Source organism: Lissotriton helveticus, chromosome 1_2, assembly GCF_964261635.1.
Source record: "Lissotriton helveticus chromosome 1_2, aLisHel1.1, whole genome shotgun sequence".
Classification (NCBI taxonomy): domain Eukaryota; kingdom Metazoa; phylum Chordata; class Amphibia; order Caudata; family Salamandridae; genus Lissotriton; species Lissotriton helveticus.
In genome coordinates, this window is record NC_136058.1 from 304,037,942 (window position 1) to 304,055,957 (window position 18,016).

Below are 18,016 nucleotides of genomic sequence, written 5' to 3' on the forward strand. Positions count from 1 at the left end.
CGATGATCAAGAGTTCAGGCCGGGGATCTCGTCCCCGCTCCGGAGCCGCCCCTCCGAGGAGTCGCCAAGATGTAGGCCCCAGCACCACGCTGCACTGCAGGGATCCCGCGGCAGCTCCGAGGAGGCCACAGACAGCTCTCACCCTCCTCCGCCTCAGCGCCGCCTGCACCGGTCGCAGCTCGCAGCCCATCACGAGGCCTGGTTCCGCCTCCGCAGCCCAGGGTCATGCCAGGCCCCAACCCCACTTACAGCCACCAGCGCCAGCAGGAATCTAGCACCACAGCAGTCTGTGGCAGACCCTCCCGGCCGAACAGGAGCCTCCAACCAGTCTCTCCCCGGCGTCTCCGTCCACTGCCACCGTTGATCACAGCCGCGGTATGTCATGCACCTCACACAGCCGCATGCAAGGCCATTTTATACACGCCACAGCACCACAGGCATCGCAGCACACCACTTTCAGCAGCAGGGTCAGATCATGACAAGGAGCAGCACAAGAGGACGCCCCAACCGGCAGCAGGGCCCGCCATAAGCCAGCGGCTGCCATTTCATGCAGCCTCGAGATCGGGACTCCCACTCTCATTAGGCCAGCACGGAGGGCTCTGCAGCGCCGCAAATTGTTTGCAATTGTTCAGGAGGAAGGAAGATGATCACCAGGGCCAACAGCAGGTTGTAATATCGAGGGATGCAGCAGATATTAGTCGGATAGAAGCTCGATCAGGCAAAGCCTCACATCGGTGCAGCCATCTTGCCGTGCGCCCTCTAGCACCCCCTCGGCAGCTTGATCCTTAACATGCACATCTGTGCAGAGAAGGCATTACCTCCTAGTTTTTACTATAAAGAAACTGGACTTTCCGCCATGGATTGCCCGGTATGCAATGCAGAGTGCTTGGTAGGAGATACTTCTTGCAACTGGAAACTAAAGTAGGGCTTTCAGGGAATGGGTAATATTATCCGGTCAGCCAGGATAGAGGAGTGGTTTATGCTATGTTATGTTATTTGGGTATTTTGTTTAAGCGCACGTACACCAGCAGGTTTCTTGGCGCGGAGGTTCCTAACAGACTAGCCAGAATAGAGAGCCACAAGTTATAAGCCAAAGTAAACAGCCATGTTTAGCTTTTACTTTCTAGATTCTTTATAACTGGACTATTGGTATTTTTTTGATAGTTCGATATAAGAACCATTCATGTCATATGAATCCTGTGCCTAGGCCAAGGTAAAGTCAGATAAATTGCAGTATTCTCAGTGTAAAGAAAGCGTTTTGGGATGATTTGATAACTTTGATTTCAAATGAGACTGGACTGCATGATGTTTTTAATCTTGGATGGGATTGGCGGCAGTCCTAGTCCTTGGCAGCCATGCTAAAAGAGGGTCGTAATGATGCCATGTCACACAGATGCTTCTATGGTACGGGGTATTGCACTGATGGAGGTGGGTCTTGCAACCATTTATAAGGATTAAATAACATTTGAACTAAGACAGTTGTCGTGCATTATCGTTGCATCTGTAACTTATGTTTATTGTTTTTTCTTTTAATATTTAATCCTGAAAAACAACCTTACTTTTTAGTGCATGTATTTGTTTCATCTTCACTGTGCAAATGTTCTAATTCACAATCTGAACTGCAAAACCATAATTCAATTTTTGTGCAATTCTTTTGCAGGTCCAATTCCCCAACTATTTTTGGGGAATCTCTTCAGGCAACAATCTCTTTCTCAAATAAATCTCATTTGTTTTAATAAAAATAAAAAATGTTCATGCAAGAGGCCTTTTCTTTTTGCTGATAGAGGAGGAGGTTGTTATAATGCAACAAACAGAAGACAAAGGGTCTACCTTAATTGTTTTACTTGTAACTTTATTTGAATCTCAATCCCATGGAATTGCATTCCCTAGAAATTGTAGATATACTCACTGGTTAAAAATTGCCTATGGGGTGTGTTTTGATCTCTGGAAGCGTATGAGTTCTTTATCAGGAACATGACCATACACCGGTATTTCATGCTCAAACTATTTTGGTTACTTATTACTTATTGTCTATTACTCCACGTCATGTTATGGACCTGCTTCCTTTCAGTCTTTACTTACAATGCACTTATTTTAAGTACGAACCACCTCTTCCTTTGCTTCCTTTTGTTCCCCTTGCATCTCCTTCGGTCCTCTAACGGCAACGTAACTCTTTGGCTACTGCCTTCAATGTTGTGCAGAAGCAAATACTGGTATGGCACAATTCATAATATTTTATGAATAATTTGCTTGTTCCACAAATAGGTACATAAAAAATAGCAGGAAATGTATATGTGAATGAAGTGCACAGAAGTGTAAGGGTGGTGGTGCTGTTCGCCAAAGTGACTTCTAACTGAATTTATGGGAATTCCCATCCTAACATTTAAGACAAAGGTAGAATGATCTAAAGAAAAAATAAAGAGATTATTCAAATGCTTGGCCGTTCTGCTCATATTTGCAGTCTGCATTAAGCAAGAGGCTCCTTTTGTGGTTAGCCTTAAACATATCCGGTCAATATTTTCCCATCACACTTGTGAAGGCCTTACATGGATTCTTCAGTATTGGTTTTGGCTCCCACTACAAAAACTACAACTGCATCAATATTTGCCCCGACATGTGTAATCATCTTTTTTTGTTGCTTCTTAAGTTAGCAGCAACGTCCCCTCCATTTCCTCCCTGATCCAGCACTGAATCTGATCTCCGATAGAATACGAGTGAAGATTTCTTGATTAATCCGGTTTGTCAAGCTTTGAACCTATCACTTCAAAGGGAATCAGCTTTGTGATTGGCACTGAGAAGAAGAGATGTGCTTCACCTGTGTAATCCATGCAACAGAGAGACTATTAGTGAAGCAGAAGTCTTTGTCAACTCTAGCTGTGGAACAACCTGCAGTGTTCCTTATCAGACATCTACAAACCTTGTTCGACACCAAGTACATTTTGAATAGACATGGGAGTTTGAAGACCCTCACACAGCATCATGGACATCGGGGATCTTCTAACTAGGAGCAAGAGTTTGAGGGTCCTCACACACCATCATGAACATCATGTACCTTCTTTCTAGCTGTGGTAAGTGGAGGGCCCTCAAACACCTTCATGGACGCCGTATACCTTTAGACTAAACATGGAGTTTGAGGAACCTCACATACCATCACGGACACCCAGTAACTTTGCCCTCCCACACCATCAAGGACAGTGTGTAACCTCACTATCCGTGTTTTAAGAGTAGAGTACCCTCGTACAGCATTATCGCCATTAGGGTGTGCCTTGTGTTTCAATATGGTGATTGAGCACCCTGACAACCTCAAGGACGTCGGCTATCTTTTGACTACACACTGGAGTTTTAGGGACATACTAAAACCATCAAGGACACTGGGCACCAGTTGACTGGACATGGGGGTTTTGCCACCTTTGCAAATCACTATGGACACTGGATACCTTTGCAGTTTTGGTATGGGAGCACGAGTAACCTCACAACATGAAGAACAATGTGTATCTTCACTATCTGGATTAAGAAGTTGAAAGATTTCAGAGCATCTTGGGCACCTCATTAACTTGTGTCTAGATATGGTGCTAGATCACCCACCAACACATTCATGGACATCGGGTACCTTTTGACTAGATATGGAAGTTTGAGCACCCACTCCAACCACAAAGGATATTAAGTGCCTTTAGTTTCCATGCAAGATACTGCGGGATATTTCAGCATGCAAGGTTTAAGCGCTGGGGCCACATAATGCCAATTCACAAGTGTGTAGCAGGGATGCCAATTTACTGCCACCGACAACTATAGGAGACACCAGCTTTCTACGCCCTAAGGGCCAGGATAACAAGCAAACAAAAGCAAAGAACACCACAGGTTGTGTGGATGCACTTTCAGTGTCATCCCATCAGTGAGACCTTAGAATACTTCAACGCCATAGTCACAGGAGCAAAGCATATTGTTAAACCACCTTGGCAGAGGCATCACCAAGTCCTTTGCTCTTTGGTTATTATAATTCAAGCCGCCTTTCACGACATAGTCACTATGGCCTGCTTCTAACCAGAGGGTTAGAGCATTCTCTTACACTGTTATGGACACCCTCTGGATATGGCAGTTTGAACCCTGACCTGGAAGTTCTAAGTTTGGTTGTGTCCAAGTTACTCCTAGTTCAATGCAACTTTCAACCCCATACCTGCCACCAGATAACACCCCGAAGTTGCCAACAGGTGCTGGCGAAGTGGCACCCAGCCCTGGATGACTCAGTACTAAGAGAAGGGGCCGCGCAGGTAAGGTAAGGGCAGGGAACCACGAGAAACTAAACATGAAGGCACAGGCCACTCTTTGTTCCTTTAAAACTGCACTAAAACAAAAGTCGCGTTGCCATAGCCTTCCAGATGCAATCACTCTACAGAGAAAAAAATGAACCTTCGAGACAAACCGAGATCTGTTCCTTAGCTCGTAAATCACCACTGAACCCAAGCTCAACACATCATGAGCTCACAAGAGAAGCATTTACTGTCCAAAAATACATCTTGAAAAAACAAACCCTGCTGCAGTACAGGAGAGCCAGGCTCCTGATGGGAAGGAGACAAGTAAGCCGGAAGTGAAGGCAGCGTGGATGTGCTGCCAGTCATCGTGACTCTTGTCTCAACCCACAGCGTATGTACACAGCGTATGTACACTGACAGCATGTCAGCTACACCAGTGACGAACCATAAAGGGGTGATCCCGGTCTGTGATTACTGAAACTCTGAGACAAAGGCCTTTCTGTAACCTTGGAGGTTTTGCCTGGAATCTCTTCCCAGCTTCAGCCTCGAGTCCACGGGGCCCCCTTCCAAATGTAGGCACAGAGGCTGCTTAGAGCTGGGCATGGCGGAGGGCCAAGAGGTCTAGTGCCAAGAAGCTTCGATGGACGGGCGCTCGATAGCATCATAGTGTAGGCTGGAGTAGTGCTGTAGGCTGGAGTAGTGCTGTAGGCTGGAGTAGTGCTGTAGGCTGGAGTAGTGCTGTAGGCTGGAGTAGTGCTGTAGGCTGGAGTAGTGCTGTAGGCTGGAGTAGTGCTGTAGGCTGGAGTAGTGCTGTAGGCTGGAGTAGTGCTGCAGGGGGGTCAGAGCGGGAGCAGAGGGTCAGAGCGGGAGCAGAGGGTCAGAGCGGGAGCAGAGGGTCAGAGCGGGAGCAGAGGGTCAGAGCGGGAGCAGAGGGTCAGAGCGGGAGCAGAGGGTCAGAGCGGGAGCAGAGGGTCAGAGCGGGAGCAGAGGGTCAGAGCGGGAGCAGAGGGTCAGAGCGGGAGCAGAGGGTCAGAGCGGGAGCAGAGGGTCAGAGCGGGAGCAGAGGGTCAGAGCGGGAGCAGAGGGTCAGAGCGGGAGCAGAGGGTCAGAGCGGGAGCAGAGGGTCAGAGCGGGAGCAGAGGGTCAGAGCGGGAGCAGAGGGTCAGAGCGGGAGCAGAGGGTCAGAGCGGAGCAGAGGGTCAGAGCGGAGCAGAGGGTCAGAGCGGAGCAGAGGGTCAGAGCGGTGTTGGACCCGGCCTCATGGCGTGGTCCTACCCCTCCCGCATGGCGGGCCCCGGACGACACCAGCCCTCCTCCGAACCTCGGGCGGCCCCTTCGGCCCGACCCCGCACGCCCCAACACCACCGATCCGGATGCCATCCCGGATCCCCATCACCACCCTGGCTCCGGCATAGGCCCATCACGACCTAAGCACGAGGCCGTGCCCGACTCCATCTTGGGTCCCCCACGTCACGACCACGTGGCCTCGGCCCAGGCCCAGGCCCCAGCGAAGCCCCGACATCGAGGCACCAAGATCCTCCCAGGTGGTCGAGTGGCCACTCGACAGATCCCGGAGGGAGAGGAGTTTCGATGGCCCTCCAGCCGTCCCCGGACGCCTGGTATCGATCGCCCTCCGGCCTCACTGGGCGCTGGCTCCACCCCCCTGCCGGGTGGCTGGACACCATCATCCCGGCCCCTCTGACCCCCCAGGCGGGAGGGTCCGGACATCAAAGGACCTCCGTCCTATATCTGGGCCAGCCCCGGAGTAGGACGTCAGTTGTATCCTGGACTGGAAGCCCTACTGACGCTGTCACGGCCAACACCAGACGAACTCATCCTTCCTGTAACCCGTCGACCATCTGAGAGCCTGCTGGCGCTGCCGCGGCCTACCTTGCTGAACCATCCGAGAGCCTGCTGGCGCTGCCGCGGCCTACCTTGCTGAACCATCTGAGAGCCTGCTGGCGCTGCCGCGGCCTACCTTGCTGAACCATCCTAGAGCCTGCTGGCGCTGGCGCTGCCGCGGCCTACCTTGCTGAACCATCTGAGAGCCTGCTGGCGCTGCCGCGGCCTACCTTGCTGAACCATCCGAGAGCCTGCTGGCGCTGCCGCGGCCTACCTTGCTGAACCATCTGAGAGCCTGCTGGCGCTGCCGCGGCCTACCTTGCTGAACCATCCGAGAGCCTGCTGGCGCTGCCGCGGCCTACCTTGCTGAACCATCTGAGAGCCTGCTGGCGCTGCCGCGGCCTACCTTGCTGAACCATCCTGTAAGCCTGCTGGCACCGCCGCGGCTCGAACCTCTCGGAACCCCCCAGCTCGAGGATTGAGAGCTGTGCGCAGGGTATCCCTTCCTCCCCCCAAAAGCGAGACTGTCCCGCTACCTCGCCCCCTTTTCGTGACTTTACGGATCCCTCGATCCGCCTGTATATACTGCCAAGAATCCGCAACCCGTATTCCTTATAAAAGCTTGAGAACTTGACCTCCTGTGTGGTGCCCGTTTGTAGTGTTGCGATTACTCTGCTGTACGATCCTAGGAGAGGGCCCTCCCCCAGGAGGCCTCTCGGTAACGCTCGGCTACGTCTCGACGGAGAGGTGGACCTAGGGGTGGTCAGTCAGACAACTTCTGCCTCCCCCGGGGTCGCCTTTCTAACATTGGTGGCAAGCGCCGGGATCCGAGCCCACGTAGATCGTACAGGGAGTGATTCACTCGCTACCAAGAGAAACCCACTGCGACCATGAGCACAGAATTCCAGAAAGAGAAAATGGAAGACTACAGTCACAAGGAGCTAAAGCAATTCTGCAAAGACCTAGGCATCGCTACCTCTGGCTTAAGCACCAAAGAAGACTTTAAATCGGCCCTACAGGCCTGGGTGGACGCCGGCGAGGCGCCACCTCCGAGTGAAGATAACCCGGGCCCGAACGGACGCCTGGAGGCTGAGGTGAACCCAGCGGGAGGGAGACCCGCAACCCCAAACACGGGCCTCGTCCCCGAAGACGCCCGAGAACGAGAGAGGAACCGGCTCCACGAGTTGGATCTGGCTCGACTCCGACAAGAAGGAGAAATCCAACTGGCAGAAAGGAAGCTAGCCCTCGAGGAAAAAAAACTCATGCTCGAGCACGAGCGCGTCCTCAAAGAAATAGAACTCAAAGCCAAGGCAAACGAGTCTGCCTTCGCCGGGAGTAAGACCTCACCCCCGCCGGTGGACGCGAAGGTGCACATACCCAAGGATGTCGTCAAAGAGTACTATAAGAACGACGACATCCAACAGTGGTTCAAAGCCTACGAGGTCGCCATGGCCGCCCATCGAGTACCCCTCAAGGACTGGGGCGCCGGCCTGTGGGGGAAGTTTATCAACGAAGGGAGAGACGCCTTGCTGGATCTCCCTGATACCGAGAGGACCTCGTACGAGCACATGAAGACCGCCCTCCTCACTCGCTACGGACTCACCCCCGAGATGTATCGGCAGCGATTCCGAGACTGCAAAAAAATCCCCGGTACCACGTGGGTGGAATACGTGAACTATTACAGTAGAGCCTTCGAGGGGTGGACTCGGGGCTGCCAGGTCACCACCTACCAGCAGTTGGTCGACCTCATTCTATGGGAACATCTGTCCAATAACTGTTTCATCGAACTTCGGCAGCACCTCCTCGACAGCAAATTGACGGAGCCACGAAAACTCACTGTCGAGGCGGATCGATGGGCGAGCACCCGAGTGCCCCGGAGCACGATGGGAGACTACGGCCGGGGATCCCCGGGGAACCACCGACCACAAGGCGGCGGGGTAGGCCAGAGCCGGGGTCGAGACGTCCCCCAGGGGTCCTTCCCTACCTCCACGTCGCCCTCCCTGGGCCGGAGAGGGGCCCCCCCAGCCAGACCGGGGCCCCGCCCAAACGTTACGTGTCATAGGTGCCAGCGACAAGGTCATTATGCGAATGACCCCCTCTGCCCGATGAACCAGCGACCCGGCACCACCGGGCCCCCAGCCCGCCAGATCGCGGCGGCTGCCCTGGGTGCAGAAAGAAGTGAGGAAGAGGACGAAGACCACGAACAGGCCGAGTGGGAGCCCGCCGCCATGACCTTGGCCTGCCTGGGTACCCACGACCTGATCCCTCGAGGTCCGATCCCCGGCAACACCCAGAAATACCGCCAGTGGGTCACCATCAATGGTCGCCGGACCGAAGCCCTCCGTGACACCGGAGCCAGCGTGACAGCGGTCCGCTGCCATCTGGTGACCCCAGAACAGATCCTCCCGAACGTCCTGTGCCCAGTCCGGTCCGCAGATAACTCAGAGACTTTGTGCCAGATGGCCCGCATCCCCTTCGAGTGGGGAGGAGTGTCGGGCATGCTGAAAGTGACTGTCCGCGACGATGCCCCCGTGGACTGCCTCCTTGGGAACGACCTGGAAAGTTCCCCATGGGCCGGCGTCGAACGAAGAGAGCACCTGGGGATGCTGGGCCTTCCCGAGTGGGTCTGTGCGACCACCCGCTCCATGTCCGCCCGAGCCTCCACCCCCGCGGGGGGAGCTCCGACTGAGGAACCCGAGTGGCCCGCACCTCCACCACCCGTCGTCCCAGAGGACGCCGACCCCGAACACGGCCCCCAAGGGCACGACCAAGAAGACCTCACCGAGCTCAACCACCTCCCAGAACTCGCTCAATGGCGCCAAGAAGGTGGCCCCACCCGCGAACAGTTCCGGCAGGAGCAGAAAACCTGCCCCTCCCTCGAGGGGATTCGACAGCAAGCCGCTACTCAAGCCGCTGGAGACCCCGCGGGGTCCCACTGGGTCTATTGGGACAACGACCTCCTCTACAGTGAGCAGAAGATTGCTGAGCTAGGGGCCGGCCGGGTACTGGTCGTACCCCTCCGATTCAGAGACTTCCTCCTGAACTTAGCACATGATGTGCCCCTCGCCGGGCACCTGGGGCAGGACAAAACCTACAGCCGCCTGGTGACCCATTTCTACTGGCCAAGAATGCGCACCGATGTGCATAACCACTGCCGAACCTGCCCGACCTGTCAAGCCAGCGGGAAGAGCGGGGGGAAAGTCAAAGCCACGCTCCAGCCATTCCCCGTGGTGACCACCCCCTTCGAGCGAGTAGGAATAGACATCGTAGGGCCCCTGGACCCTCGCACCTCGCAGGGACACCGCTTCATCCTAGTCCTGGTGGACCATGCCACCCGCTATCCTGAGGCCATCCCCCTCCGAACCATCACGCCCCCGTGGTGGGCCGAGCCCTCATGAGCATCTTCTCCCGAGTCGGCTTCCCCCGAGAAGTCGTGAGTGATCGGGGCTCCAACTTTATCTCAAAGCATATGCGATCCCTATGGCAACAGTGCGGGGTCGCCTATAAGTTCACCACCCCGTATCATCCCCAAGGAAATGGACTAGTGGAACGATTTAACAGGACACTGAAGGGAATGATCAAGGGCCTCGCAGAGCCCCTCCGGCGCAAATGGGATGTCCTGCTGCCCTGCCTCCTGTTCGCCTACCGCGAGGTACCCCAGAAATCTCTGGGGTTCAGCCCTTTTGAACACTTGTACAGACACCCGGTTCGAGGCCCCCTTAGCCTGGTCAAGGAAGGCTGGGAGACAGCAGTTCGAGATGCCCCGCCGGATGTCTACCGGTACCTCCTGACCCTCCGCAATCAGACTCGGAAGTTCCGGGAACTTGCCGAGGCCAACCTCGAGGCCAGCCAGGAGGAAATGAAACGCTGGTATGACCACAACACCTCCTCCATCGAGTTCGAGCTGGGCCAGCAAGTCTGGGTCATGTCCCCGGTTGTACCGTGTGCCCTCCAGGACAAATGGACGGGGCCCTTCAAAGTGGTGGAGCGCAAGAGCCCCGTCACCTACCTGGTAGACATGGAGTCCCCCAGGAACCCCCTCCGGGTTCTACACGCTAACCGGCTCAAGCCGCACTTTGCCCGCACTGAACTGAGTCTGCTGCTGGCGACCGATGACGGAGCTGAAGACGACTCCGAGCCACTACCGGATCTCCTCAGCACCACCGAGAAAGACGGCTCCTTCGAAGGGGTCCGGCTCTCCTCTACCCTGACCCCAGAGCAGCAACAAGACTGCCGGAAGATGCTGGGGCAGTTTGCGGATCTGTTTTCCCTCACGCCGGGGGTCACCCGGTGGTGTGTCCACGATGTGGACACCGGGGACAGCCCACCTGTAAAACACCGAGCTTTGAGTGCCCGACCGGGTTCGGGCCTGCATCCAATCAGAAGTGGCCAAGATGTTGGCCCTGGGGGTAGTCGAACCCTCCAACAGTCCCTGGGCCAGTCCCGTTGTCCTGGTCCCTAAGGCCGCCTCCCCCGGAACAGCTCCCGAGCTCCGGTTCTGTGTTGACTACCGGGGACTGAATGCAGTCACCAGGACCGACGCCCATCCCATCCCCAGGGCGGATGAACTGATCGATCGCCTAGGGGCCGCCAAATACCTCAGCACCTTCGATCTCACGGCGGGGTATTGGCAGATCGGCCTTACTCCTGGTGCACAAGAGCGATCGGCCTTCTCGACCCCTGATGGCCACTATCACTTCAAAGTGATGCCCTTCGGCATGAAAAATGCGCCGGCCACCTTCCAGAGACTAGTGAACCAGGTGGCCGGACTAGAGGAATACAGCGCCGCTTATTTAGATGACATTGCGGTGTACAGCCTTCAGTGGGATGAGCATCTGACCCACCTCTGGGAGGTCCTGACGGCCCTCCGGCGGGCCGGACTAACCATCAAAGCCAGCAAATGCCAGATAGGCCAAGGGTCCGTCACCTATCTGGGACACCAAGTGGGGAGCGGCCAAGTAGCTCCCCTCCAACCAAAGATAGACGCCATCCGGGCCTGGGAGCCCCCGGTCACCCAAACCGCCGTCCGAGCCTTCCTGGGGCTCACCGGATACTATCGGCGATTTATAAAAGACTACGGGAGCATTGTGGGGCCCCTTACAGAACTGACCTCCAAGAAATTACCCCAGAAGGTGCATTGGACCCCTGCGTGCCAAACAGCCTTTGAGACTTTAAAGACTGCCATGTGCACCGCGCCCCTGTGCTCCAGGCCCCCGACTACAGTAGAGAGTTTGTAGTCCAAACCGACGCCTCGGAGCACGGCATCGGGGCGGTCCTGTTCCAAGTTAACCCCGAAGGAATCGACCGGCCTGTGGCCTTCATCAGCCGATGCCTACTGGCAAGAGAACAGCGATGGAGCACCATCGAGAGAGAAGCCTTTGCCGTGGTGTGGGCACTCAAGAAGCTCCGGCCCTACCTCTTCGGCACCCACTTCCGAGTCCAGACCGACCACCAGCCCCTGCGGTGGTTAATGCAGATGCGGGGAGAGAACCCGAAACTGCTGCGCTGGTCCATTTCTCTGCAGGGGATGGACTTCACTGTGGAGCATCGCCCCGGCAACGACCACGCCAATGCTGACGGCCTGTCCAGATTCTTCCGCCTCGGCGAGGAGAATCCCCAAGAAGATGGGTGACTCTCCCCTGCCTTCAGCTGGGGGGGACGCGTGTTGGACCCGGCCTCATGGCGTGGTCCTACCCCTCCCGCATGGCGGGCCCCGGACGACACCAGCCCTCCTCCGAACCTCGGGCGGCCCCTTCGGCCCGACCCCGCACGCCCCAACACCACCGATCCGGATGCCATCCCGGATCCCCATCACCAGCCTGGCTCCGGCGTAGGCCCATCACGACCTAAGCACGAGGCCGTGCCGACTCCATCTTGGGTCCCCCACGTCACGACCACGTGGCCTCGGCCCAGGCCCAGGCCCAGGCCCCAGCGAAGCCCCGACATCGAGGCACCAAGATCCTCCCAGGTGGTCGAGTGGCCACTCGACAGATCCCGGAGGGAGAGGAGTTTCGATGGCCCTCCAGCCGTCCCCGGACGCCTGGTATCGATCGCCCTCCGGCCTCACTGGGCGCTGGCTCCACCCCCCTGCTGGGTGTCTGGACACCATCATCCCGGCCCCTCTGACCCCCCAGGCGGGAGGGTCCGGACATCAAAGGACCTCCGTCCTATATCTGGGCCAGCCCCGGAGTAGGACGTCAGTTGTATCCTGGACTGGAAGCCCTACTGACGCTGTCAAGGCCGACACCAGACGAACTCATCCTTCCTGTAACCCGTCGACCATCTGAGAGCCTGCTGGCGCTGCCGCGGCCTACCTTGCTGAACCATCCGAGAGCCTGCTGGCGCTGCCGCGGCCTACCTTGCTGAACCATCGGAGAGCCTGCTGGCGCTGCCGCGGCCTACCTTGCTGAACCATCCTAGAGCCTGCTGGCGCTGCCGCGGCCTACCTTGCTGAACCATCTGAGAGCCTGCTGGCGCTGCCGCGGCCTACCTTTCTGAACCATCCGAGAGCCTGCTGGCGCTGCCGCGGCCTACCTTGCTGAACCATCTGAGAGCCTGCTGGCGCTGTCGTGGCCTACCTTGCTGAACCATCCGAGAGCCTGCTGGCGCTGCCGCGGCCTACCTTGCTGAACCATCTGAGAGCCTGCTGGCGCTGCCGAGGCCTACCTTGCTGAACCATCCTGTAAGCCTGCTGGCACGGCCGCGGCTCGAACCTCTCGGAACCCCCCAGCTCGAGGATTGAGAGCTGTGCGCAGGGTATCCCTTCCTCCCCCCAGAAGCGAGACTGTCCCGCTACCTCACCCCCTTTTCGAGACTTTACGGATCCCTCGATCCGCCTGTATATACTGCCAAGAATCCGCAACCCGTATTCCTTATAAAAGCTTGAGAACTTGACCTCCTGTGTGGTGTCCGTTTGTAGTGTTGTGATTACTCTGCTGTATGATCCTAGGAGAGGGCCCTCCCCCAGGAGGCCTCTCGGTAACGCTCGGCTACGTCTCGACGGAGAGGTGGACCTAGGGGTGGTCAGTCCGACATCTTCTGCCTCCCCCGGGGTCGCCTTTCTAACAAGCGGAGCAGAGGGTCAGAGCGGGAGCAGAGGGTCAGAGCGGGAGCAGAGGGTCAGAGCGGGAGCAGAGGGTCAGAGCGGGAGCAGAGGGTCAGAGCGGGAGCAGAGGGTCAGAGCGGGAGCAGAGGGTCAGAGCGGGAGCAGAGGGTCAGAGCGGGAGCAGAGGGTCAGAGCGGGAGCAGAGGGTCAGAGCGGGAGCAGAGGGTCAGAGCGGGAGCAGAGGGTCAGAGCGGGAGCAGAGGGTCAGAGCGGGAGCAGAGGGTCAGAGCGGGAGCAGAGGGTCAGAGCGGGAGCAGAGGGTCAGAGCGGGAGCAGAGGGTCAGAGCGGGAGCAGAGGGTCAGAGCGGAGCAGAGGGTCAGAGCGGAGCAGAGGGTCAGAGCGGAGCAGAGGGTCAGAGCGGAGCAGAGGGTCAGAGCGGAGCAGAGGGTCAGAGCGGGAGCAGAGGGTCAGAGCGGGAGCAGAGGGTCAGAGCGGGAGCAGAGGGTCAGAGCGGGAGCAGAGGGTCAGAGCGGAGCAGAGGGTCAGAGCGGAGCAGAGTTTAATGGAGTGGAGCGCCCAGGTGGTGTATCGTAGAGTGGAGTGTGAGAGTGGAGTAGAGTAGAGTGTCCTAGAGTGACATGTTATAAAGTACAGTGCTGCAGAGTAGATTGGTGTAGAGTGCAGTGATGTAGAGTGCACTGATTTTGAGTAAAGTGATGTAGAGTGAACTGGCATGGAGTGCACGGACAGTGACTGCAGTCAAGGTGACCCCTACATGTAGTGTCTGGATTTCTGAATTGCAGCCGTATTGTTTGTCGACCGCTGTTCATCAGGTGTGTTCTTCACCTTATAACACCTCGCCTGCCTTGCTACAGTGAATATGTTTTCACAAATGGAAGCCTTTCTCAATTCCCTGGTTTAAGACGCTGCTATGTATTTACACATGTCTAAAGTCTACCAGCAGCAGCGTATTATTGGTTTCGAACTCTTGTACAAGACAGGCATGTTTTTAAATGCGGACATCCTCGGATTGTTGTAATGTTTGCTAATTAAATCCATAGGGAGCATTGTTACTTTTAAAGTTGGAAGAGTTCAAGCAGAGAGATATGAAAAACAAATACCTTAGTGCGAACTGGAGAAAATAGAATAAGGAAAGATCTGGACTGCAACAGAATACAGCCTTCTCCAGAGAGGTGGGTTCAATCAGCCAGGAGACAAAGAAACAAGGCAAAAACCAAGCTCTTTTACACCCGAAACGTAAAGATGCTACAGAGCACAAGGAGAAGAATACAAGGGAAACATACATATTACCTTGTATTAGAAGAAAATGCAAGCTGTTCCCAGCCAGGTGCATGATGGAAAGCTAAAACACTACACCAAGGGCACCTTAGAGGAACAAATCACCTTCATCAAAGAACTCTTGTGCAGAAAGCAAAAATAGCGAGTTTCTCTTCCTTGGGGAAAAAAAGTCATGCCCTGCAAGAACAAATACCGCACATATACGAAGAACAATGGCTGCACTGTTGCCACCTGAGCAACATTTCTTGCCGTGCTTGGACCACAGATGTCCAATTGTGCTCGCTTTTAAAGGCACACACACATCTAAGCGGGGGATTTCTTATGTTAAATCTTAACGATGGCAAGTACAGGCGCCACTGGGATAAATATTGGATCACATCAGAGTTCTTATTGATTTTTTCAGGAGACTCACCAACACAATAATAACATCTCACAATGCTCCCCACAAAAGAAAAGAACAACTTTACAGCATCTCATGTAAGCGCACCAGTGACGAACAAAAAGAGAAGTCCCACTCCACTACATAACTCCCACATCCACAAGCAACATTTAGGGACGCATTCATAGATCAGCCCTTAGACAGCAACCACCTGGGTTGTCAGGTGTGCCCTTCTTGTCAAGTGGACTGGCAAAGACTTGCAGGCCTGTCAGCGACACTCTACACAGTCAACTCCAAACCTTTCTTAGAAGTCTACGCAAGCGCAGTGGCGCCGCAGACGTCCTACTTCTGCTCACAGGCAGCAATTTGTGGATTACCTCCACCTCCCTTCATGTGTGGCATCTCTCAGGGCTGCATGTGTGCTCCTTCATCGTTTTCATTAAACAAGCAACTCTTGAACGTTTAACGAGCCCAACTCTTCGCCAACACAAAAGACACAACAATACCTCAAAGTGTTGGTGGGCAGCTACATCAACCAGTCGCAGGCTAGCTCAACGCTATCCAAGCCGGATAGAAACATTTTAATCGGACACTTAACCTGCCACCGAGAAGGAAAGACTCTTAAAAGTTTGTGCTTTACAACTGCAGAAAGGGCCTGGCTCAGACAAACCTTTGTGGAGGATCTCACCTCCAACGCCACATCCATGACTTCCATACAAAAACCTCCATCTTGTCCAAGTAGCTTGTGACGAAGAAGACTAACTGAAGAGTAAAATCCTGTTGAATTCTCATTTTATCCACGCAAATCCAGAAGTAAAAACTGCATTCACGTGTGCGTCTTCAGAGCATAGGTATAGAACGGTAAGTGTAACTGGCACAACTGGAAGGTTTTGATGCAGTCGTAGATGCCACGAACTGAATGTCTTTGTAAACAACATGGTCTTCCGTTTCTCCTCGAACTGGAGGGGTCATTTCTAGCCAACTAAGCAACAGGAAGCTCACAGGTACCATGCACAATAATTTATTTCCACTTTTTATTTTAAATTGTTATGAAGTGCAAGCTTTGTCGACATTTCTGGGGCACTGAACAAGTAAATTACATGAGATGACAACAATGACTTTACAGTTAGCAAATGTAATAATTTAACAAAAGATTTTGAGTCAATGTCCTACCACCTGAACTTTTTTTACTATAGCAAAGAGCCTGAATTTTAAAAACGATTGCTCATGATGGCTGGTGTCTCACAAACGACGGTCAAAAGCATACAGCGCTTTTGGATGACAATACTTTAAGTGCAATGTCAAAACCTGTAGTTTATCCTTTGGGCCACAGGTAGCCAATGGAGAAGAGGTACACTTGCCTCTTTTTAATGTAGCCACAATACAACTCGCTGAACAAGGTTTTAATCTTATGACAATGTATGGTTTAACAAGATGGATTAATCAGTATGTGAAGCATTAGCACTGTCCTATCTGCAGAGGACAATGGCGCTCACAAAAGATTTGAAGATGGGGAGACAGAAAATGCTGTGCTTTGTCAAAAACTGTTGGAAGGGGCTCTTAAGACCACTAAAGTAATAGCCTTCCAAGAAAGATTGCTTTCAAACTAGAACACAAATCTTCTGGCAACTGGGTTGCAGTGGGAAGTGCTCCAGGTACATCTGGTCAACTATATGGCGAAGAAACTGGAGACTTCCTGCCACCCACTACAGTCCAAGGGAGAGAGAGTTTATATTTATTAAAAATACACGTCCAAGAAAGCCATGGATTCAGGTCTCTCCCCCTCCCCTGCCCTGATCTCTCTGGTTGCATACTACAAAGTCAGCATACCTGCGAAATTTGATTTGATACCCTCAGATGACCTTTGCCAGTGGTTACATGTAGACTTTGACGAAGAGAGGAACAGGGAAGTGAACTTGACAGAGCACCACGCAATAGTGTAATTATCGGAGAGATAACTGCTTCAGAGTTTGCTTACTGGTTCTTGCTCTGCCACCACCCTCCACAAAACTCCAAGAGCTCCATCAACTATTAGTGGTCCAATATATTGAAGGCAGTTGACCAGTCCTATAAGGTAACCTGGAGGGATCAAATATCAGGAAAACTGGTGCAAGGCAAAAATTCATTAAAAAGAAAAATAAGGATGCTCGTTACGGAATCTGACAGAAGCACTATGGGGGTGGGAAGAGTGCGTTGAAAGAACCTCTAAAAGAATTGCTTTTACATCTATTGAATTTGCATCTACCTATAACATTCAGGGTGCTTAAAGAATCAAAAGCTGCCCACACATGTGGCGTCAAAGAGCCAGAACATACCCTTATAATACTCAACAAATGCAGTCTGCATTGACAACCCTGGGGAATTTATCACAGAAACCACAGCAGGAGATAAATAGGGGAAAAAAACAGCCAAGCTTGGCCTGGCCTGCTCCAGTATCGCCCGAGGAGGACAGCACACTGAGTCAGTGGATCAGGGATTTGACCAGAAATAGGAAACAGATGGCCTACATTGACAGTAGCTCCCAAACCCATGACATTACAGGCTAGGATAAAGATTAGCGCCTTACCTCAGGATGTTGGGGTGCGAGAGTCGGTTCATGAGCTGCACCTCCTTCAGCATGTTGGCTCGGTTGCTGCTCAGCGTGTTCATCTTCAGGGCCATGACCTGGTCGGACGTTTTGTGCCGCACCTAAATCGAGAGACAAGAGGGTAGTAAAGTTTTCATGCACTCAATGCGGCACCTGTCACAGTCACATCATTACACAGACAACCAAAGCGTACGGTAAGGAGTTCACAGGTCAATTAAAGTACTGCTTTGGGCGCCTGGTTTCTCAAAAAAATAGGTGAATAGTGGAATTCATGTGGTGGTCATGCATGGGGTGGGGAAAGCCAACCAAGGGTCCCATTCACCCAAGAGAGCCATTTTACAGACTGGCAGAAAAATTCACCATTGAAGCCTCTGTGAACAGATAGCTGCGCTCTTTGTACTCTGAAGGAGACTCCATTTCTAAAGGTGCTTCTATGCTGTGAAAATAAAACCGCCTTGTGACTGTCCCGGAAGTTCATTTGAACAGAAATCACCACCATCCTCCTAACCTGGGCAGACAATAGGGCTGGCTCACTTGAAACCAAGGCAGCAAAGCAGCAATACAGCGGAGAAGTCCTGAAGAGCATGAGCCATCAACACTACAGCACTTGAAA

General features: G+C 53.8%; 1 protein-coding gene across 2 annotated transcripts in view; it reads right to left on the bottom strand.

Moving 5' to 3' along the window:
- TESK2 (testis associated actin remodelling kinase 2) overlaps nucleotides 1-18,016 on the bottom strand; it is a 599,416-nt gene that overhangs the window by 332,066 nt on the left and 249,334 nt on the right. For both annotated transcript variants that reach the window (XM_078671787.1, XM_078671788.1), the window contains one exon: nucleotides 17,383-17,504. In XM_078671787.1, coding sequence (XP_078527913.1) covers nucleotides 17,383-17,504 — 122 coding nt within the window. The remainder of the gene's footprint in view (nucleotides 1-17,382; nucleotides 17,505-18,016) is intronic.